The sequence below is a fragment of the Symphodus melops genome, assembly GCF_947650265.1.
Source record: "Symphodus melops genome assembly, chromosome: 18".
Taxonomy (NCBI): Eukaryota; Metazoa; Chordata; class Actinopteri; order Labriformes; family Labridae; genus Symphodus; species Symphodus melops.
The window spans coordinates 12,483,953-12,508,280 of NC_136708.1; the positions used below are offsets into that span (position 1 = coordinate 12,483,953).

The 24,328-nt window shown below is 41.2% G+C and overlaps 1 protein-coding gene across 2 annotated transcripts; it reads right to left on the reverse strand.

Moving 5' to 3' along the window:
• Positions 1 to 1,288: 1,288 nt before the first annotated feature.
• Positions 1,289 to 24,328, reverse strand: snx13 (sorting nexin 13). 2 transcript variants are annotated; one of them, XM_079367613.1, is made up of 25 exons: positions 24,093 to 24,328; positions 13,375 to 13,487; positions 13,171 to 13,273; positions 12,923 to 13,012; positions 11,205 to 11,326; positions 10,965 to 11,083; positions 10,644 to 10,748; positions 10,437 to 10,525; positions 10,075 to 10,158; positions 9,741 to 9,879; positions 9,561 to 9,649; positions 9,266 to 9,365; positions 8,380 to 8,573; positions 8,073 to 8,177; positions 7,808 to 7,978; positions 7,626 to 7,695; positions 6,972 to 7,114; positions 6,771 to 6,878; positions 6,576 to 6,686; positions 6,224 to 6,385; positions 5,606 to 5,677; positions 5,370 to 5,515; positions 4,748 to 4,816; positions 4,502 to 4,614; positions 1,289 to 3,751 (listed from the first exon to the last, which is right to left on the reverse strand). In XM_079367613.1, exons 1-25 carry the CDS (start codon positions 24,102 to 24,104, stop codon positions 3,516 to 3,518), a joined length of 2,865 nt encoding a protein of 954 aa, XP_079223739.1. In that variant the 5' UTR covers positions 24,105 to 24,328; the 3' UTR covers positions 1,289 to 3,515. The 2 variants fall into 2 exon arrangements, with proteins under 2 accessions (XP_079223739.1, XP_079223738.1); XM_079367612.1 differs by having other exon boundaries at positions 6,966 to 7,114.

Here is a 24,328-nt window from a genome sequence, read left to right on the forward strand (position 1 = left end):
AAGTCCCGCAGGACTGACAGGATCCTTTAAAATAATAGAAATAGATGCTACTTTTATTTTGAAAAAGCAAGAGCGGAACCATCCCGAACATTTCCCGGAAACACTCTTAGTGTCTGTACAGCTCTCAGGAGAAGGAGCTGAGATCAACTTTTTCAGTAATTCATCACAGTATGTGAATGACCTTTGTCAATATAAGAGGACGATACAAAGGACTGAACTCCATTTACATTTCCTCATGTTTATCTGACGCCTTCCGAGGGAGTTTATTCGGATTAGCATTAGCGCTAGCACTTAACCTTTGGTGCAATGTCAACGAGACCAGAATCAGCTGTGTCAAAAACTGGCCAGATGTTTAACTGCTGGAGCTGTCGGCTCATCTCCGGCGGTGGTCTGCTCTTGTCCAGCGCATATGTGGCCCACGCAGCCCAGAGGAGGATGAGGCCACACAACGGACCAGCCTCCCTGGGCACGGTGCTGCAGATCTCATTTGCAGCGTGTAAGCTGGTTTTAAGTCTTACATCTTACGTCTCAGGCATCCTAGACGCGTCTCTCCCCCCCAAACTTAAATGCACACTTATTCTCAATGTTTCAGGTTTGGCTGCATGGGGGATTGTCATCATCGTTGACCCGGTGGAGAAAGCGCGGAGGAACACGTGAACACTGTTAAGAAACAAACATTTTGAAATGTCTAAATCAAGGACGGCATGGTGTTGTGCAGCAGATGTTGTTGCAAAGAGATGACTCCAAGTTAAAGCTGCTTCTTTGCTTGTGTGTAGAAGCTGCTCTTTTTGTTGCAGTATGATTTTGGCCTCGTAACAAAATCCAACTGGACTTCTGTTGACATTGCAGGCTACCGTCTTGTTTGAATAAACATTTGGAAGAGATAAATTATATATCATAAACCCTCTGGTATCATTCAGTTTTACGACCCTTTAAAAAAAAGGTAAGTCCATGCCAATCATTCTTGAAATGCTAAGCATGATAACATTTATCATATCTAGTATTAATATGCCCCAAGGTTTCAGCTCTGATTTTGCAGAAGACAATTCCATTGTGAGAAGTCCATTTGAGAATTTATATTGTAAAAAAAAAATAGACTCAGTGGAATGTTTCTTTCGCCTCGAGGAAGAGTTTTAACTCAAGAATGAAGAACTGTCTATAAACTTTATTCAATGGCAGTTACATGTTAGTTTGTGGTCGGTATGAGGGGCAGTTTCGCTCCTTGGGAAATATCCTTCAAACCATTAATTACTACAAATTCTGCAAGCACACACAAATGCAACATGAATATTGTTGGTCAGTTAGTCTGAGTTATCTTTTATTAGTGTTATACTGATCTGAGCGCAATTGCTCACAAGGAAGAGTTTGATAAGCATGATGCAAAGAAACACCCTAAAGTCATTTTCAGTCGCATAAAGTGATCATGACATTCTGATTGATTTCTTTTTTAGGTTAAAGAAAAATATGAAAATAGAGTTGACAGTACATTTAGGCACACTATTAACACATACTGTACACAGATATGCACAATTTTCATTATCATAGATTCATAAATACTGGGGTTAAAAAAAAGACAAGCCTTCCTGTTTGGAGAGGTGTGCAGAAAGTTAAAGGTGACACCTTCTCGACTATAGGGACAAATTATTCACGTCCGAGTTAGAAGAGGCTCCAGGTTCATGTCCTCCAATTCACCTCCACCAGAGTCCGCTAAAGCTGCTCAGTGCAGACGAGGAAAATCCATCTGATGACCGCCGCAGAACGGCGCTCCATCCAGCCAATGAGAGAGGCCCTTCCATAGTTGCTACTAAGTGCTCATCAGCAATGATTCCATTGGTCACAGGAAAAGGCTCTCCTGTGAGCCTATCAGACAGGAGAAAGAGGGCGGTGGTCCCTCCAGCTGTCAGCTTATCACAACAAAGATATGTTCACACTGAACAGAACATGTTTAATGCATAAAAACGCCACTTGTTATTAAAATGAAGCAGTTTGTGAGGGCGCCTCTGAACTAGCAATAGTCCAATGAACTAATCATACTGTGAAACAGAAAGCCTCTTGAACTCCCCAGTCATCGCCCCAAAACAGATTCTGTTAGAGGGGCTGGGGTACGTGGAAAATGTCCCCCAGTAGTAAAAAAAAAAAAAAAAAAAGTCCCAAAATAACTCAGACTTATAAAACAAGTCTGTAAAATAAACATTGTACTTTTACAACAATGGAATGTCAAGTTGTTGGGATAATCATTTTTGGGAAACTTGTTTTTTCACTATTAAAACTATATGGTTCTATATCAGTATACAATGATTCAAAACGCACATGCATTACAGAAAAGAAAGTATTGCACAAAATTAAACATCTTCTCTGCATAAAAGTGATTAGGGATATAGCTTCATATCTCTATTTTGATTTCCTTGTGATGTTCAGTCTTGTGAAGGAGCGCTACCTGTAGCGTGCGTGCATCTCTTGGTCAGTATGTCCTGTTTATACTTTTAAGGCTGGTTCACTAGCTCACACTGGCACAGTTTCTTACTGAGAAGGTTAGCATCTTCATGCTAAAACACGCGCGCGCGCGCACACACACACATTCACACAAAACTCTACTCAAGCCAAATACAGACTAGACCAGAGAGTACATTCTTTGATGGCGCTGAGCATCCCACAACTGTGCCACAACTTAAGAGCCTCACCATTATGTCGCCAGAGTTCAACCTCCTGCTCCCTCACATGATTCATTTATTTAGCTAAGTATGGACAGCATGAGCTTTGGTCTTCACATGTTTGACAGTAGCATTAAAGGGGGTGTGGCTTATTCTTTGAGGATCTTGGGCAAAAAAAAAGAGGCTTGAAAAATGTGTCATTAAAATGTAAAATTATCCTTCCAACCTCATTTTTTCAGTCACATTTAAAAAAACAGCGCCTTCTTAACCCAGTGTTATTGACATATTTGGTTATGAAAAAATGTTAGCAAGTGTGCAGCTTTTGCAGATAAAATATCTAGCGTGTGGGTTAGTTCGTCTACAGCTGAATGTCCGGGTCACTCAGATTGGGGGCTATTCCGGCTGAAACACATAAAGCAGGAAGGTAAGGCAAGGTGTGGGTCTATGCTATTTGCTCCTGCAGTTAAAAGCAATACAGTATTCGTGGTCGGCTCTCTGAACCACAAGAAAGCAGCATTGACTGGCCCATGATAAAGCTCAATACAACTGAAACATCTGGAAAAAAAAAAAGGAAACTATTTTAACTTAAACAAAAAAATGCAATGATCAGTCTTGGTGCAAATTACAGGATTTGAATGTGTCACAGAGTTAGACGAGGGCAATGTACGTGTTTGCTCATCCTTCAGCTCTGTCCAGACAGCTGGAGTGTTTTCACTGGAGATAGTGTGTGAGGGAAGTGGGAGAGCAGAAATCAAGCAAACACACCTTAACAATCACATCAAGCCCCTTCCGCTATCACTCGCCGTCCTCGAGTCCAAGAGTGTGTCTGTTTGGCTGATGTCCCGCTGCCTCTGTCCTCTCCTGTCACCTCTTGAGGGAGGACGATTTGACTTTCTGGCTAAATCTGTGGATACGCGGTGAACGGGAGTGTAGTTTGACAAAGAGCTCTGGGAATTTATACTGCGGGAACATCGTTTCCAAGAAGCCCTCCAGGAAAACGTACACAAGCCGACGGTTCATGGGTTGGTACTGAAACATGTCGAAGACACGGAGGATGCCTTTTCTCGTAGTGTCTGCTCCGATGATGTGCTTCAGCTCATCTGAGACGAAGAGAAAATAAGAGAGGTGAGAAGTGTGAATAAAAAGGGAAACTGTTTCTTGTGGGTTCACAACTCTGCCATACTTGAAGTTATGAAACTGTTAAAATGGCATTGTTAGGTTGAGGTTTTGAGTCGTATAAATCAGGGACATTTGACAGTTCACTATTAACAAGATGCTTCAATATTAGTGAGTCACTGGAGAAAACCATAGACAGTAGAATTCTTGAACAAGTTTCCCAGTAAAAATAACATTTTGCCACATTTACCATCAGATAACAGCTAACGTTAGCATTCAGCCACTTCCTGGCTAGTATCATATACCTGAATGCTAACACAACAAGAGATAGCTATGTGGTAAATCATATCCTTTACATAACTTTTAAGATAATTTACCTTTTATAGTTACAGCACAATCGAAAACTATTATAAAAACCATCATTTGAATTTACTGAAAAATTATAACAGAAAAACACAACTATGCAACTCAACACTTTAAGTTGTTATGTTTATTAAAATAAGCCATAAAAGGGAGCAATGGCCGGTCATAACCAAACCTTCAGGAGCTTCTATTAATACTCCATTGGAAGTGTTTTCAATCGGTCAGTTCCAAATAATAATAACTTTAATTTATATAGCATCTTTAAAAACAACTGAAATAAGAAAGTGGGCCGAAGGGGTAAAAGTAATTAGAGGAGGTTGTCCAAAACAAGACTGGCCAACATCAACATAAAGTGGGAGAATGTTTTTCACCTGGCATGATGCCCAGCAGGCTGGTTTTGGCGGCTACTCTGGTCCTCATGCGGATGTTCTTATCCCGACGTGGCGGCGACTCTGCCAGAATACCATTGGGCCAGTAAGAATCCCTGTATAGAAACACAGCCAATGAGGATTACTTGTAACTTTTTTTTTTTTTTTTTGAAGTCTACCAGCACCTCATGTATAACATTTTTGACCAATCAACAGTTCTTTCTGAAGATTAACTGGTGAGGGGGTTACCTGAACTTCTTGACGTAGTCCGCAACCTGCTCGGGTGAGGTCAAGTAGTCCACATGATCCACAATTTTCCTTTAGGGACAAAAGAAACAGTTCAGGCTTGAAGCTATTTACTGATCCCTGTTGTTTTGTACAAGATGTCAGTGTGTGTGTCGTCTCATGTTCTGAACATGTGTGCTCAGTTTAAATATTAGCACACCACTCCACATGTTTATCCTAGTTCTCCATTAGTTCACATGGAACTGGTCCTGAAATAAACACAACAACTGTCATAACAACAACTGTTTTTGTTTGAAACGCTGTTTTTTGGGTTCGTTTGACTTCACCTATCTGGAAACAGACAGGAGACCAGAGACATCCCAGTATCAGTAATGTTAAATGCCAAAAATATCACCAATGACTCAGAGATAAAACATTTCAAACATAAAAATACTTAACATTAATCATCTTTCTTAAACTCAAAAAAGTAGTTGTATATTGGTTTGAACTGGTTTGTGGTTACTTTTAAACCCATGGGATTAGCGTGTAGTAGGAAGCGTGTATTGTAAATAAAAAATTCATCAGTTTGCGTCTTCTCCAGGTCTTGACTGTATTTGAGTCACTGCTTTGTCTTCCTGTCTCTGACCTGTTGATGGTGTCTCCATATGTGGCCCTGATGAGCTGCTGAAGCAGGTTCTTAATGTTCCTGCGCAGCCACTGGTTTTTCTCTTTCAGGTCAAACACCTCGTCCATTAATAGCAGCATTACCCTCAGAGGGATGTTATCATCCACCTGAGAGCGGGAATGAGCATGTTTTAAAACGACATTTCACTTTAACAGGGAAATAAACCATTAAGCAAGCAACATGCACTCCTGACTCACGTTGTCATCCAGCTGAGCAGAGACTCGACAGTGTTCAGGGTCGATTTCAGATTTGGGGAGGAGTGGAGGCACCTGGGATAGAAGAAGGGGACGCGAGAAAGTCAGAGGTTGGTTGAACTTGACACTGAAATGTGAGGAAATGACGAGGGTAACAACAGTTGTCATGACTACAAGGCTAAGATTTTTTTTTACAGACTTGTACGCGGCCTACTGAGTAGGCTAAACACCAACAGAATGGTGTTTTAATCAAGACATTGTCGAGACCAGGGTGCTCCGAGACAGAGACAGTACCAAGACATTGAGGGGTCGAGGCCAAGACAAGACCAAGACCCTAAATATCAAGGAGAAATCTTTAAAAAAAATCTTCTTATGTTGAGCGAGCGTCTATCACTTAGATCATAACGCCAGAAAGGTTGTTGCCGTAACCAGAGGATAAAAATCTAATCATGAATGAATGAAAGTCAATTGTCCTTTTAGAAAGAGGCGTTTTCTTTGTAACCACATTAATGACGTGGAAAAAAGGCTTTCAGTAGTGGTCTTGACAAGTCTTGATTTCGACCGCTCTGCCCAGTCTGAGACCGAGACGAGACGAGACCTTCCTCTGTGTGAGTCTGTTACCTTTAGGATGGACTGTTTAATGTCCTGGCCCAGTCTTTCGGACATGCGACCCATGTTGTCAGAGACCTTGGTCATGCCCTCTGCCAGACTGTCAGGCAAGCCCTTCACTGCGTTAGATACGTTTCTCATGGAGCTCCTCAGAGGATTTACAAATGTGTCTATCTGATAAGTGGAAAAAGAGACAAAGGGAACATGTATTTAGAAAACCTTTCACATACATTAAACTGTTTAAAAATGAATGTATTCAGACAACATCTTTGAATATACCATGTCTGCAGTTTTCTGGTCATAAATAAATGACAACAAAAATGTGATGTGATGTATACTGTATTTGGGGTGAAAAAGCAGCTACCTTTCGTGCAAACTCTCCCTTGCCCTTGCTGTACGCCTTGTTCTCTAGGAAGTCATAGACGTAAGGAATCAGCGTCGGACAGGCTTTAACCATCTCTGGGTTTAGCAGCAACTGGAACACACCAAATGTTAATGATGTACACTTCACAAAATGATGCATCACAATACATTCCAACAATCAAGTATTTCAATTTACCTGTAAGTAAGCGTTGAGATCTTTTTTTCTCTTTTCCAAGAAGTCTCTATCCATGTTGTTAAATGTCTTCTTCCCTGGCAGCTTGAGGATCGATGCCAGGTTCTCAAACTAAAGCACAACGTATACACACATCGATGAGTTTTGGCTCTGCTTTAAATATTTGTTCTGTTTGAGTAAATGTCCAGCATCACTTACACACACCTGTTCGGTGATTCTCATGTGGAAGTCATGGAAGTCTGAGTAGCGTCGATACGTCTTCCAGCAGTCCTCGCTTCCGTCATGGTTACGTCTGAACACAGTGATGGCGTACAGCGCGTAGGTCTTACCGTGGTCGTTGCAAACCCCTGTGGCACCCCAGAACCCGGGGAGACAAGTGTCAGCTACCCCACCCCGTAAGATATCCAATAATTGGTACAGAAGATGGAAGAGGATGGAGGAAGGGAAGAAAGAATGGAAAAGGAGGAAACGTGTGTGCAGGATTGGAAGGAAGACGAGGGAGAAAGTGAAATGAAAGTATGCAGAGCAGAATGAAATGAGGGGTGGCAAAATGGCAGGAGATGAGGGAGGAGTGGAAGGAAGGAAGGAAAAAAAGGAGAACAGAAAAAAAACAGTGAAGGTGATGGAATGAAAGAAATAAAGAACACTGGAAAAGTTTGAAATGACACAGCAGACATAATGAATAGAGCTAGGAGGAGGAAAAACGTGCAGGGAAGGACAAATTGGGCTAAAAGATGCTGAATACTGTGAACACAACCACACCATCTCACCCCAACCCTGCATCAAATAAGACTCTGAATTAAATGTTAACAACCCTCATTACAGATTGACAGTTGTGATAATTGTGTGCATCCGTACCCGTGTCAGAGATGAAGGCATGTAGGTGCATAGTTTCATCATGGCAGGAGTTGGACAAATCGTCCAAAGACTGAAATCACAAGAAGCATGTCATCATTTACTTTGCAGCAATGTGTTGAGGGTGACGATAACAACGCAAGACGTGTCTGCACATCAGCATGGGCAAAGTGACAACCACTTACTAAAGTTATGCTTCCTGTTGGGGAGCCGTTGAAGGACTCTCCATCGCCGTCATCGGACCCTCGATAGCTTGGCTCTTTCAACATATCCAGCTCTGCTAGCATGCGGACGTAGAGAGGGCTCTGCTTGAAGGAGGGGTAGTAGCGTTCATCACGTAGCATCATGTCGTACACCTTGGGAAACATTGGTCAAATTCATTTTAGTATTTGCATTTTTTTTTTTTTTTTTTAACAATATTTCATCATATAGAGATATAAAACTTTATACATTTCGCTGGATGTCATCAAATATCTCTGGTGTGGGGTCGTCCTTCTGCAGCTTCTCTCCTAGCTTTGTTACAGACTCCTCGTCCACCTGCACCCTGGGAGATGCCTGTTTGGTAGAAAAAAGAGCAGATTGCCATCAGCAAATACTATATTATATATAAATATTTAATAGCTTAAAATATTGGACTATAAAGGCTAAAGTAAGCAGTGATTCATAAGAAGGTAATTAGTATTTCATTTAACAAGACACACAATGAGGTGAAATCATTTGTATTTATTAAAGACAAAACAAGTTCTTCGTCCCCTACCTTGTCAGAGAGGTATTGTTCAAACACACCCAACGCTGCAGCCTTCAGAAGTCCCTTGGTGGCGTTGGGCTGCTTCTTGCCATCTTTCTGCCAGCCCTGCATGGCCTCCAGCTGCTGCTGTGCCGTCACCCTGTAGCCCTCCACGGTGAGCCAAAAGAACAGCTCTGCCTGTGCCCCCGCTGCCTGCATGAAGTCTGGGTCCACAAGCACACAAGAGTTGGTCTTAGACATGGAGCATTTAGCTTGCAGTGTCTGGTTGTCTTGTAACAACAACAAAAATAAAATCCAACTAAAAAAATCCAACTAAAGGCCACGGCATATCCTTTAGCCTGGAGGTCATGTTGTGAACCCCTTGTATGCATGCATGTGTCCTCATTGCAGTGCCCGTGGGTTGGAATCCGACCTCGGCCCTTTGCTGCATGTCATCTCCCTCTCCCTCTCTCTCTCCTCCAAACATTTACTGTCTCTCTTTGGCTCTATTATCAAAATAAAAGGCAAACGGCCTAAAATATAAGAATGACAAAGAAATCAACTACCAATACACTCTAGCTTATCTTCTTTTCTTTTAAAAAAAATAAGGGGGGGGACACTATGGTTTTAAGCCTTTTCTACATTTGCTTGTAGCAACTGGGAAAAAAACTACATAAATTTAACACCACAAATACCAGCCTCATTGTTCAGAGTTAATGCACACAAACAGGCCATCATTATCTGATAAAAGCTGTGTCTAACAAACAGCTTGGGGCTATTAAGTCCACAGAGAGGGAACAAGTTATAGATTACAAAGATGATAAACAGAAATGTTCAGGATTTAAGTCTTGTATTGACAACATGTAGACTATAGTTTTGACATAGGTGCATGTGATGTTACATATTACAGAATTACCCATAAAGAACTGCAGGGCAATGTTGTGGACAAGGATATGATCCAGCGGGATGACACACAGCTTTCCAAAGTTGGCTGCCAGTTTTAAGGCATCCACCTCCTACAAAACACACAAAATAGTTCACAAAGTCTGCTACACAGAGCAGAGATGATAAACTATTCTTAGTCTGGTTGATTCTGTCGAAAGTGAATTAACTAACTGATATTTAAAGACTGAATCACACTAACCAAGTTTAAAACAATTTGATTGGTTCCTTCTGTGTTAGCACAATGAGGCTGTGCAGCAGCATCTTACCTTGCCAGAGTGTAGTCTCTGGATCCTGGTCTCACACACCTTCTTCACAAACAGAAGACTGTTAATCTGGTTCTTGATCACGTTGATGTCTAAACGAGAGAGAAACAAGGACATCAAAGGAGGAGAACAAAGCAGGGCATACATTTGTATGGAAATGTGGAAAAAAAGAGCGTCGCTCACCATCTCCAGCAGTGTCCAGGGAGCGGAGGTACTGCAGCTCCTCCAGCACTTTGTCTTTGACAGCTTCCAGCTCTGAAGGCTTGTCCGTCAGCTTCAGGATGTTCATGAAGGCTTCGTAGTTACAGCTGGAGTCCCGAATCTATCCGAAAACAAAACCATTTGCACTTAGGCAGCACGTACAGTAGTTCCCAAAGCTAGTTATTTAGCATTTCATTTGTACTATAGTTTTTTTTTCTTTACATGTATGTAGCCACAAAAACTTTGCACAACAGTTCATATGTAGGCGATAAGGATTGGTCGAGTGGTGAGGCAGGGTGCGAGTGTCGCTTCTCACCATCCAGATTACAAACTGGTTGATGTAGTCCGGGTCGCTCAGCTGGTTGATCAGAGGAAGTAGCACTCCACGTGCCAGCACCTCCTAAAAGAAACAACACAGTACACTTCAAGACACGCACACACACACGTATCAATTTACACTACAAACATGCAATCACATGGTCTGGCAAAGTGGCACAGTCTATTCAGAAGCATTGTGAAAATAAAAAGATGAGTGGCTTGTAGCTCATTCATGATAAAGAGCAGTTGTGTGGCATAATGTGTGCCGTGAGAAAGAGTTTTTGTCTAAAAAAAAATAAAGTCAGGCTTGTTGTGATGGTTTGACAGACTTCGGGAGAGAAAGGTTTTTTTTGTACTCACCCTCAGGAAGTATCTCATGTTTTTGTTGTGGAAATCTCCAGGAGGTAGTAACAGGTACAGAAGCAACTCACACAAGTCCCGAAGAAAACCTGTCACAAACGCATCACGTTCGGGGGTTATTTTGTCAAGCATCCACACGTTTGTGTGAAGGAGTTCTTTGTGACCATGTTAACTATCAGGTCAGGCACCTTGTCCATGTGTGTTTACCTTCTTCGTCTTTGTGTGAAGTGCACACCACATCTCGACAAATCTTCCTCTCCATCTCCACCTCGGCCTCGAAGAAGGAGTCCACCAGCTCCTCGGTTATGTCCCCTGTTTAGACATCGATGATTGTCATAAATCACTGCTGGTGCAAATTTCTCATCATTACACTCTATCAAAAAGTCCACAAATGAAGTTTTTCTGCACCACGATTGCAATCAAGCCCCATCGTGTAACTCATCAAAAGAGCAACAAACTGCACAATCAGAATCCTTGTTGAATAGGAGCCGCCATGCCAGTCATTTAATTATGCCTGTGTCTGCTCACTTTGCTTGTCCTCCCTGTCAGCGAGGCGGTCTTGGGCTTTTCGAAAGACACGTAAATGGGTGGCAAAGTCATCCACTAGGCGAGTGGTGAAGTAAGGCTGCCAGTCCACCTCTTTGGACCTTGGAAGAAAAGCATAAGCGTTTAAAAGAGTTAAAAAAAGAAGAAGAAAGAAAATAGAATAAAAACAGGATATAGAACAAAATCAAGTAGAAAGACGGAGTATGTCAATGCGTCTTGTACCGAGTCGAGAACTGGACGAGGGCATTCTGCAGCGTCTGTCTGATCTCCAATAAGAAGGACTCATCCTCGCTCAGAGTGTAGTACCAATACTGGATGTAGTCTCTCAGAGCAAACTGGATCACCTACAGGGGCAAATAATCCAACAAGATTATTAGCAAGCACAACTGAATGAGATGCACTGAGAGAGGCTGAAAGAACAACGGTGCGCATAAAAATATAATGACTCTGAATAGGGTCAAGCTCTTGTGGACAATAAGTTGAGGATTGAAGAGTGGGTTACTTAAATGCTGCACAAGATTTTAGCTTGAGTTGGGTAAATAAATCTAGAGCAGAGAAAACCTGGTCTACGACAATCATCTAGTTGCACAGAATGAGGAGGATACGTCTGACAGGTGACGTTAAATCCAGATGACACGTGTATCATTGTCTTTGTCGGTTTACATTTTGCTGTGACTGTATGAGCCGCACAGGTGGAAGGACTTTGTCGTGAATTGAAATGAATACAGACAATGAATGTCTTTCAGAGAGTATGACGCAGGCTAACGTCATGTCACTTTTAGCTGGGCAAGGTCTCAAGGTTCACATGTGGCTGAAATGATTACTGTGCATTCCCGGGGGAACAGATGCACCACAGCAGAGCACTCACTGTCATCTGACTGTCACAATCTGCTGTGTCTGCAGCTAACTCTGCCGGCCACGCTGCTTAACTCAGGGCAGCGTGCTTAAATCTTGGTTTTTTTTCTCCACGGGTTGTAACCACAGGACCAGGTGGAAAGAAAAAACACTGACCAACAGATAGAAGCTACTAAGCACTTCTTTTTTTTCTGCTTTTTGACAAGCGGACAGACCTGTCATGTTATGTGTGTATGCATTTAGAAGGAGAAAAAAAGCAAAAAAAAGATTGGAGAAAAAAAAAAGGTTAGTGGTGCTCTGACAGTGAAACAAGACTGAAACTTTCAGTTCCACTTGCTGCTCGGACAGACTGAGCCAAAGAGAGACAGTAAAACAGCCGTAGAAAGTTACTCATCTATTATTCTCAAACAATATTTATTTATCATTTGTGTACCAGTAATATATATTGTTAAAACACACTAAAACTAAATTAAGCTTTAACTTAATTGATTTATTCCACAGCGTATGGTTGATTATATTCTAATTTGCTGGGAATAAAAGCAGCATACATCACCTGACAGATAATCTCCTGAGGACAAACCCACCGACACAAATCAGATAGAACCAACTTCCTGTGACCATGAGACCCTGAGGCTTCAGGAAGACTTCTTTATGGCCTGTAGCCATTAAGCTGCTGGCCTGGACCAGCTGATGGGTCAGACGAATACTTAACTGGGCCGGCATCCAAAAAGTCTGACGTGTTAGTATTTCTCAGCCAGCATTAATCCTGTTTTCTCTCAGATGCTTCTCTACTCAGCACAGTCAATCCTCAACAGTTTATAACATGAGCTCTTGTAATGAATACATCATGTAGTGCAGAGCTTTTGTCACTGGCTGCATAATATTTCAGCTTTTTGATCTCATGAACTGGAATCCTAGTTTCAACTGTGACACTATACAAGGTACAAGACATATTTTTGTGTGGAATAAATGGTTAACAGATCTTTTTTTTTAATCCCTTTTTACAAACCAGGAGAATTATAAGTTTCCCTTCTCGTGGGTGACTAAAGTGCAAAACACACAAAGTTAAATATACACAAACACACCTGTTGTAGTGGTTCATCTATGAAAGAGGAGCCAGTCAGTCTCCTGTCAATCTTTATTGGCTTCAGTTCCAGCTTCATCTCATCCAACGTCTGAGAGACAAACACAAAAGAGAAACACAGTAAGGCGACAGTGAAATAAAGGCACCTGAATGAATGGAAGCTAACCTGGAGAGCATTTTCACCAACAAAGGACCGTGAGTAAAAGTTAATGAATGTGTGTGTGTGTTTGTGCATAACTGTGCTTTTACCTTTAGTATACCAATTTGTGTGGGTGGTAGGTATGAATGCTCGCACTTTTCCAGGTGTTTCTCGGAATTGATCTTTCCATAGAGTAGTGTGACTGCAAAGCCCCTGGAAAACAGAAGTGAGAGTGAGAAACGAGCTGATCAGAGTGCTGCTGTTCATTTGAAAGCGGGCCCGTGTCTAAAGAGATGTTCCTGCTCAGCGCTCACCCTCCAATAAAACAGAAGATATAAAAGGCCAGGTAGAATACGGCAAAGGGTCCAAAGGTGACGAGGAACAGCACGACTCCAAGACCCCCCCATCCCCAGATGGACAGACTGGCCTAGGAAAAAAAACACATAAACACACCAGGTTAATACTCCATGTGCTGAAGTTTACACTTTAACTGGTCTGAGGATCGTTAGAGCTGCTTGAAGAAAGACTCCCCGAAGATTGTTTTTGACATTTTTTTTACACTAAAAACATCCAGTGTATTGATGTTAAAAGTGCTATTTGTTGCTGATGTTGATCGAAAACCTCGCAGACCAACCACATCATCAACTCCTCCTCACAAAACTGTAAAGAAATACTGAAAGAACTCTGACACAAACTGAAAAGAGAAGATAAGAAGAACACGAGAGTTCTGTATAATGATGTGAGCCGATAAGAAGTCGCGACAGATAAAGAATATTGGAACACACACACATGCACGCACAAACGCGTACACACACACACACACACACAAACACACTGTTGGGTGTTGTATTGCTCGAAAGTATCAGGGATAGACTGTGTGTGCAGACTTGTGTGACACATCCTATGGTTTTCCTGTTATTGTCAGTGCAGGAAACCGAGCTCTCGTTTCCAGCTCACAGCTCCGTGTCCCAGTTTTCCACATAAGTTGTCTTGTAGCTCTAATTTTACAGTCCCATACAATGCTGCTGCTGCTGCTACACATTCAACTGAAATATAAAAGCAACATGCAAGTGAAGCGTGACTTTTAGAATCCACGTCTGACAGTCTGGCTGTGACCGTCTCTATCTAAAGACTTTTTTTTTTCAAAGCTGGTGTTTACTTGTCCACGATTACCCATAAAAGGAAAGCGACTTCTCTCTCAGAGATCTACACAAAAGCATGACTGGATTCTTGTCGTCTTGGTGGTCTGGAATCTCACAGTCCAAATAAACTACAAGTCCCCAACTGAATACCTCACACGACTGCCAAGTCACATCTGAACTCCAGTTAGCAGACACCTTCTTACGACATGTAGTAATAGATCACGAGTGTGATCGTATGGTACGTAAATCTGAGTACAACTGCAACCTTGCAAAGATGAGCCGTGCACACCAGGGCACAGCAACAGGATGAAAACAGTGACATGAAATACCGTGAGAAAAACATTATCGACAAACATTTTCACAGACACAGTCAGAAGAATCACACTGTGAGCCATCAGAAGAGTCCCTGACAGACGTCATGATGATCAGCAGTGATGATCTTCTGCTGCCCTACATTCATACCAGAGTTCCTAGATAATCAGCTCCCACTGATGGAGCCAGATAGGGACAGAGTGAGCTTCCTCAGGACACTGGGACATTGTTTTCTCTGCCGCAGTCAACTAAAAAAAAAAACACATTACAACCCGCTAGTAACTGTGTTGGATAAAAAAAAGGGGTCTTAAAGCTTACAATGTATGTATTGATGATGACAGAGACTCATTGCTAAGTAAACTGTGATTGAGGGATCGTTTGACAGAAGGGTGTTTTCCATTACTAAAACCCTCTAAAATCCAGGAGACTGATAAAATAAGGCAGCTGTGCATAGAGAGGCGTAACCGGTTCCAGAAGTAAATTTCCCCGTTCAAATTCTCCATTGATTTTTTTTTTTTTTTTACAACAGCCTTCAATCAAGAGATTGGTGCCTGGAACAAAACACAACTTGCTACTCTGACTATATTGGTACATTTAATGTGGTGCCAAAATGGCATATAAGAAGAAAAAAAAAAAAAAAAGGTTCAAGACTGTGTACATCATCTTCACCCAAAGTCAAGGGACTACCCATCCCACAATCCATCGTGAATAATATTGTTTCTTTTTAAATGTAACTTTTGTCATCGCTAACACAAGTGTTGTACTATCTTCTCATTTTTGTTGTAGAAAATATATAAACTACATACACAGCAGCATGACATGGTTATTATTATAGTTTGTGTTAGCTAACAAACTAGCTTGCCAGCTAGCAACACTTATCTGATCGCATACGGCGCTAAGGTGCGGGAAACACTGCCATGGTAACAGCAAGTTCAACCAATCAGAGACCTTGCTGTGATACTCTATGATCATGGTCAGTGTAGTTCTTTGCCCCTATATTGTGAATAAATCTAGTTTTTCTTAAAATGAGGTTGAACTTTTATCTCCTCCAGGAGCATGTCGTTTCACACTCGGGTAGCTCACTGTCAGTCTACCTTCGATGGTTATGACATTACAGCTAATAATTAAATCCACTCTGGAGAAAATGAATGGGATTTTTACTTCTGAACTACACTGTTAAAGCTTTATGGGCCATACTGACCAATGGTGGGGAGGCCAAAATCTCAACTGTGATTAAAATTAATTGTTCAGCACTACCTTCTATCATTATCTGCTTTAGTATGACCTCGCTGGTTATTCTGTTAGCTTTTAACACTAGTTCCATTCAAACAGACAGTTCTTGTTCATGGTGCTGCCCATGATGGGTCACAATCAGTTTAGCCTTCTTACCACTAATGCAAGATCATTTAAAAATGAACTGACTGACTCCTGCTCAGGTCATGCGGAGAAGTTTGTGTCATCCCTATTCAGCGCACCAGCGAATGCCTGGCAGAGCACACTGGAGTGATGAAAACCTGATGCTTAGGTCTGTCAGTGAGGACCCGCTAAACCCAGAATTTATTTACTCAATGTAAACTAAACATCTGAAACACAGGCTGAGGTTAAACAGAACTTGAGCTGGTTATATCGTTTGTACCAGCACACCTTTACATGTGTCACACAGCTGACAGTGGCTTGATACTAGCCAAGAAGATTAGTCTTTTTTGTTGAGTCACCTCACTATTAAAGGCAGCCAATGAACACTCTTTCATTATTCACTTCTATTTCAGCTCTAAAACACGTTTTATTTTGGATAAAAGTAGGCCCTGCTGATAGCAAACACAGCATACACATAGACGGCAGTGCCAGGATCAGGTGTAGAAATGCAGCAGCATTATGTTTTTTTAACATCCATTACTCATTATGGGAAGAACTGGAATTCTTACGAATGGAAAGTTCTGGTTCTTCCTAAAAGTGTCTTCATTTCCTGTGACACATAATTGTCAGTGGAAGCAGAATGTGTCCAAACTGGTTAGACTACCTGGTCTTTAGCAAGTCATAACTGGCTGGGACAAAGTCCCTAACTGCAGGGTAAGGACTTTGGGGAGTAACAAAAAGCTGGTCAAAGAAGGAAACTATTCTTACAGTTATGAATAGAGTGACAGAAAAACAAAAGGAGTGCTTTTCACTCAACGGTTTTTATTGTGCCACACGCTTTGACTATCTAAAATTAACTGCAGTGTCCTCAACTCTGACACTAACAGGGAAGCTATAACAGCAGCCTCTTTGTTTCAGCCACTTACAAAAGACCAAATAAAACTCAAGATAAAACATTTCCATGAAAACAGTTTGCCCAACCGTAACACCATCTGCTCTGTTTACCTTTCACCTTTCAGAGAAAGCACTCAGTGATGTGATTCACATTCACACACATTCATTACCTCAGTAGTTAGCTACATGCTAACAGTCGACACGTTAACTTTGTCAACAATATTTACCACTAGCTAGCTCTCATAATGTAGCCTGAAGCAGCAAAAAACTATCTGAACCTCTCCAGTGAAACGTTGAGACCGAGCTGGGTTTGGAATTCTAAAAAGTTACCCATAGGCATATCATATCTGGAGAATCAACGGATAATATCTTTTATTTCTAACATGAACACACACGTTTTAAGTGCAATCACACATCTTTCACAACAGAAAATAACTCTGATTATTGTGTGTTTAGACAAAACTAAAAAAAGCTGTTTTAAAGTCTTTTTGTTCTTTATCTTCAGTTAGGTTGGAGGGGCATGGTTCAAACACAGGTTGTGTGTTTTTTCAGTAAGCAGAGCCGAGACTGAACCAACTACTTTGACGTCATGTCGTGTGCTTGCTAACATTAGCCTCAGAGACCAGAATGTTTACGTGGTTTTGCCACACCATCACCAGCTGTACTTATCTCCCTCAACGGCTAACGTGGTCCCAATCAGAAAGGCATTACATTACAAATCCTTATACATTGAAAAGGGTCGAAAAATGATCAGGAATTTCCTGATGACTGATGTCTCTTTGGGAGGTCTGTTAACTCCTCACAACAACAGATCATCTGGGCTTAAGATCCGAATCACCCGTGGTGAGTGGTGCTGGTGAGCAACGGTGAACGTGGAGTGGATCAGTGAGTGTGTGTGGCGAGGTGATGAGGCTGTGTGGAGGCTTGGCTCTGAAGGAGAGATGATAACTGACACTCTTGAGTTATTACAGCTTACACGGGGTTTTAAACATGAACCATCTGTTCCAGTGATTAACACCCAGGCGATCTGGAACGCATACATCGAAACAAAAGCGATTCCTTACACAGCCCACCCTGAATGGACACAAATAAGGATGTGTGCTACAATACTGTGAGTGTCCGCACATGGAAATAAAGAAAAGAAATAAATATAAATAAGTAATATGACAGATCATGCAGATTAAATAATTTAATAAATAAAAAAATTAATGAGTTGTATGAATATAGTTGTAGAAAGACTCAGGATATTTAGTGTTTTTGTTCACTTCCATAAAATGCTAAAACAGCTTCAGAGTTTTGTATTTCTTGACGAACAAAAATGCACTTTTAGTGTGACAACGTGATACTATCACAATCAAACGGTCTGCATTTCCCTCATGAACACACATTTAAGACGACATATCAACTTCCCCTTTTCACAAACTCAAGCACCACCACATAAAGAGGGAACATTTACACGAGGAGATCTCCACTATTTGACGTCCTTGGCTCTACACTCACACACACACACGCACACACATCAGTGTCTTGAAGATGATCCTTTCCCAGATTTCCTGGCGCAACTTGAAAACAAATCCTACCCAACTACACACACACACACACACACACACTCTGCACTGCAAAGTTGCACGTGTGGGGGGAAAAACTGCTCAAGGGTTGATCCTTGCTATTTTTGTGACGCACAAGTCCACAAGCGGCTCTGTCGATCACTGTGGTCTTTAAGCGAAAGGTTAACTCAGCCCATTAAAGCTCTCCTGTGAGAGATCCACGCTTAATTCCTCAGAGGGAGAGAAAGTGAGAGGGCCTAATCCACCATGACCACCATAACAGAAAGAACCTTCATATTAGCTTAAGGTTTTACACATTTACTCTACAATGAAAGGAGAACTGGTATATATTAGTAATTGCTCCAGTAATAATGGTTAATTCTAGAGGATGTGGGGGGGGGGGGGAGTTAGAAATAATAGCATTATTGAAGGATTACCAGGAGCTTTAACAACTCCTCTACACCGAAGAAAACAACACTATTATACTAATCATTGACTTTGACACTATAGGAAGGGCCATTTTCATTTTTTCCCTCATTTAATATAGACAAAAAGTTGAATTCAAAGAACCCATGGCAGATTTACCAATCATCTAAATAATCCTAAATTGCAGCCCCTGGAAATAATGATTCAATGTAGCTGTTGTGGTCTAGTCTTTATCCTAAAAAGACACTATTCAGTAGTGAGAGCAGGATCCAAGGGCGGGTTTCACTTGTATTGTAGTGGCATGTCTTTGCGTTTTTTTTCATGGGGAAATTGACAGCCTCTGAAAAAGACTAGCTTGTGATAGGTTAGTGAAATGTTAAGTTAGAAATCGTACTGAAAGCGTGCATCGTTGTGTTGTATTGCCCACAGTTTCTCAGAAATCCCACGAGCGCGTCTGACCTTCTCCGTCATCTAAAGGATGGTTGGCCTTCGGCTGTCACATCGCTGACAGCTCAGACGAACAAACACCACGGTCCGTACAGTAAAGCAGAGCGTGGCGCAAAGCTGCCAGAACATTCTCATTCAAAACCTGTGCTGTGCAATTCTCAGCCAACAAGCCTTTGCCTATTAAGCTACCATTAGCTGTCATTTCCAGAACTACAGTAACATTAGGTGGAGCAACAAGTATAACAGGAAAGCACACAAAGACAGAACTATCCACTCATGAACATCCCGGCAACTCATTATAAAGACAGCACACGATTTAACCTGAGATGATTAGGTAAACTGGTTTTCTTTTTTGAATCTATAAAACATGATTTATTAGCAGAGTACTTCCCCGAACACAAATCTGAAACAGCAGTTAAAGTGTAAGAACAAGCGAGTTATGGGAGAGTATTGTTTACAAACCATACAGTTTGTAAAAGAACAGTTTTAACAATAGGTGAACAGGACATTAAAATGTCAGAGAGTAAGGAGAAGATTTTATGATCCATCAGTTTAATCTATAAACTTTGCTTCTGCTCAGACTTTATACAGGAAGAAGAATACAAAATGATATGTTCATGATAAAGTCCTTGACTCTTTGTAGTGGAGGGCACATGGGAAAAAGTAGTCAACAGTCTGGGTGGCAAAACAAAGGAAGACAACAGAATGAGTGATCATTATCATCAGCGATCAATCATGATAAAGGCAGATCATCAAAGGAACAGATCAGTGAATGTGTTTGAAAATGGTGTTCTTCTCTGCTGTGAAGTTTGAGAAACTTGTACAACGGAGTACTGGTGTTTTTCTGGCAGCTTCCGGTGTCAGAACATCTAACTGAGACACTTAATGTGGTCACTTAGCTGTGTCCCATTCATCCCACAAACACGGCCTTTGGCCAAGGTGAAGTACCAATTAGCCGTCTACTCTCTGGCTCTCGGACTGAGAACTCATTAGTTTCCTTATATTCTGTCCAAGTTGGTATGGCCAGCTCCCTGTAGTTTGACACTGCATTAACTCCCCTGCTGCCATGGGGATAGTCAGGTTTCTTTGGCCCAAACTGAGGTCGCTTGTTGCCTTTTTTTAACCCTCCAGGCCTTGGCAATACACTAAATCCCCAAAGAAATTGTGTGATATAGCTCATATCAATTGAAGTGATAGACGTTGGTCATTTCAACTCTTAATTAATAGATCAAACAGCCTTTCACTCACTAACATAAGGACAGCTATATGAGCCTCCACTACTGCTTAAAATGGCGCATTGGTTTAACGAGTAAGTCAGTCAATGTACTAATGTGACACTAGAGGGAGTAAAAGAAATCGATTCATGTAAACATCATGATGCTTCTCTTCTAAGATTCGTTTTACTTCTTCCAAAAAAATCTGTCTTTCTTCTTCTTTTTATTAATTCAATTTTGTGTCGCTTCCTAATCTTTAAATCAGTAGAATGCCAAATAGAGCAACAATAAATTTAGCCAGTATCACAGATGACTTGAGTAGATCCTGAAGTATGTACTCATTCATAAACACACGCCGAGTCCATGGATCAATGACTCTAGAGTGATTTTTCATTAACAATCTATTCTAAATCGAATCATTACCCCGAGGATCAAAACTGAATCGAATCGTGAGACACCCAAAGCTTCCCAGCCCCATCTCACATCCTAACCATGATCCTCCAACAACATAAACAAAGCAACAATGTGGCACCAACCAAGGCTACAGCCTCTTCTTAGCCACACCACTAACTTGGTGGTACCAAATATGGGCATACAGTCATGTCTTGGTTTCTGAATTGATATCAGGAAGAACAACTGGAATTGGAAAATGTCCTCCCTAAAATAAGTTAAGCTCTTCAGCTATAAACGAGTTAATGTTAGACGCAGCTCGCTCACTTCCTCCACTTAAGTCCTGTGTCAAGAGCTTCAGAGCGACACTGATGTTCAACCTGAAACACGTTTATTTGGTGTTTTTACTTTTAATTACTGTATCCGTTTGATTTAAACAGGAGGACATCTATGAGAAAACCTGGCAAAATGATAAACTCGCTGAGCTCCAAGAAACAAACTAAGCTATAATGAGCAGCGGCTATACTCACGCTCCCGCTCAGCCCCCTTATTGATCATTGACAAAGGAATATTGTGATTAGACTTTTGCAACAACATCCAGCCCTTTAACTTTGTATTGAGGTAGGTAGGGTGCATCTCGAGTTTTTTTTAAGTCTGTGATTCATTATAGAAACAAGCTTTAAGGTGTACGTATAACGTCCTGCAAAAGCAGACATCCATATCCCAAACTTTTTTTTCTTATCAAACATCTGTGGCAGATTGAAGGCCAAACGTGAGGGTTACGTGGACTCATGGTTGATCTATAGTGGATACAAAACACAAGTCTGCACGGAGCCTCATCCTTGAATGTGTCTGCTTGTTTGGCAGCGAACTCTCTTTCACTGACTGAAGGACAGAGAAAGAGGTGTACCTGATGTGACAAAGCACTGGCCTTTATGTCCATCAAGCTTTAATTAAGACACCTTAATGAGATTAAGCCGGGGTTGGAAAACCTCACAGAAAACAGTGCGGACTTGTGGATGAACACAATACACTCGCGACAGATGAACTCAGTGTGCTAAAGGTGCATTCATCAAACTCAATGGTTAACCTATCTGCTCAAAAGGAGGAAAACACAGTCAGCCAGAAAGAGTGTAACACCAACCTCGATCAAAACCATCCAATGCTCAACAAGAACACAAAACACAAGAGTCACATTTACAAGTTAGCCTGCAAAAACACGTTTATGAAACCAAAGAGAAAATCTAGTCAAAAAGCCAATATCAGAAGTTAATACATCAAATGTTTCTAAAGCTTTTGGATGACACATACACATGATCAGTAATCAAATGAACTGAAGCTTTTTGCTTATCCTTATCGAAGAGGCACCAGCCTCGGATGAAGATCTTGAATGACACATTTGGCTGTAATTAAACTAGCTAAGGTGCGTTACAAAACACTGACATATTCAGTCAACAATTCAACAACAGTAAACAATTCAACATCACCAATAAAAACTGAAAACAATAACCCGTATATTCCTGAAGCTATGCCATAAATGCACTGACTTATATATATTTCTGTATCGTTAACAGGTGTGTCCGATGGCCGCTGTTCCTGTTTGTGTGCGCGCTCATGTCCCCGTGGTACGGCAGAGAAAGACGCAGCACTTCCACCAAACAAGCATACTCAAACAACAACAAAAAAACAGATTAGTAGAAAAAAAAAACAGCTTACTTCATAAGTTTTACAAATGACACCAACATTTCAGTAAATTCCACTATACTCTGCTTTTTTAAAATTAATTCTATTTCCATTGTTAAATCTTTGACTCCGGCCCTACTATAGATTCATTTTTTTTAAACAATAGATAGTTAAACAAATATCAGGGAGGTTTCAGATATTAAACTGTCAAATAATTGGTAGATTGTTTGTCTGAGTTTTTATATCTGGTTGTAATGAATTAACATGTGCTATATTCTGATATTGACATTTCCCACTTAACTTATCAAATAGAAATACTTTTTTGAGGGAGAGATTGTAACATCAGCAGTATCTTATTGTTGCACAAATAATAAATATGAGAGTAACATCATGAAACATGTGATTTACACCCATCATATCAAGATTGCCATGACTACTGCAATATGTCTTAACCTATTTTTACATCTTAAATACACAGTAAAGATAAAGATGGCACTACACTACTTTTGTACAGCCAACCCCCATTACAGCATAGTCCAAGTCTAATACTTTACTTTAGACTTAAAACTAGCAGGAACAATATATTACAAGGAGTTACTACACTATACTTTAACACCAACTGCACATCACAAAGAAGTCAGGACTCCACTGTCGGCCATGCAGAATAGTGCAGAGCAACCTAAAGCCTCATTACCGAGGCTAAACCTGTACTTAAACTGCTGGAGAAGTGCCTGGATGTTATCAGGTCACCTGCCTCTCAAAGTGGGGAAGACAGTGCAGGCTCTTTGCTGCTCAACAGATGTCATAGCAAGTAGTGTTTTTGATTGAAGGCAGGAAGTCATCACGCATTGAGAAACTACACTTTCATAACAACACACACACACACACACAAAAAATGGCTTGTCATGCCGATGGATCACAAAGAGAGGACTCAACTCTCTTATAGACACTGACCAGCAGCATTGAACCAAAGACAACATATTAATATTTTAGTAGAAGCCTTCATTAGGCCAGTTGACTGTGTCTCTGTAAACACACTAAACGAACAGCTGTTTGTGTGAACACCACATGAAGTTCCTCTGAAGTAAACAAAAAATAAGGGAAGGAAATACTGGAGAAACAGCTGTCATCTCTTGATATGGTTGTTGACAAATTCAATAATCATTGAAGAGTGTATCATGGAGGAGACAGTATGATAAACAAGTCCACCCCTGTGTTACTACTCAACCTTTGAGTGGTTCAACACACAGGCTACTCTCCTGTGCTTTTTTTAAGCCCAGCTCACCTGTCTGAGTTGTGTAGAAATTCGTTGTAGATGGACGTAAATCATAATCTAAACGCATACTAATGACATTGACTATGTTGAGCTAATTCCAGGACGCGTTGACAGCTAGGATATCCTGGGCTCATCGTATTAACTTCAGGTTACCTGTCTAATCCCATGCAGACTGCCACTTATAGAAGGCAGTCTTTCTAAATACACAGCGGACTATGTCAGGCTGCTGTGTGTTTACCTGCGGGGCTAACGCTCAGTGGCTAGCTGCTACATGCTAACTAGCCTATGTCTTATCACTGGACTACAAACTGCTGTCACAGTATTCACGTCCTTTTTTTCACTTACCTCTGCAAACATCGTCACAAAGGCTGTGCGTGCGGTGGCTCCGGCTAACCCCACCACATTGTAACATGCGAGGAGGAGGTTGTTTGCTACGGTTAAAAACGGTCGTATTTCCAATCTCCGTACTCTCTTCGGAGCGTCGCCATGTTTGCGAGGTTTATGTCTCGAGTGCTCCGTTTCTGGACGTCGCCACGCGATTGGATGTGAAGGGATGACGCAGGAACACGCCCGGGACTGAT

Excerpts from the sequence above, each read along its gene's own strand:
- snx13 (XM_079367612.1), bottom strand. Across the intron at positions 9,880-10,074 it reads ACCAGTTTGTAATCTGGATG|ATTCGGGACTCCAGCTGTAA; the intron begins GTGAGAAGCGAC and ends GTTTTCGGATAG. Across the intron at positions 9,650-9,740 it reads CCTGGACACTGCTGGAGATG|ACATCAACGTGATCAAGAAC; the intron begins GTGAGCGACGCT and ends TCTCTCGTTTAG.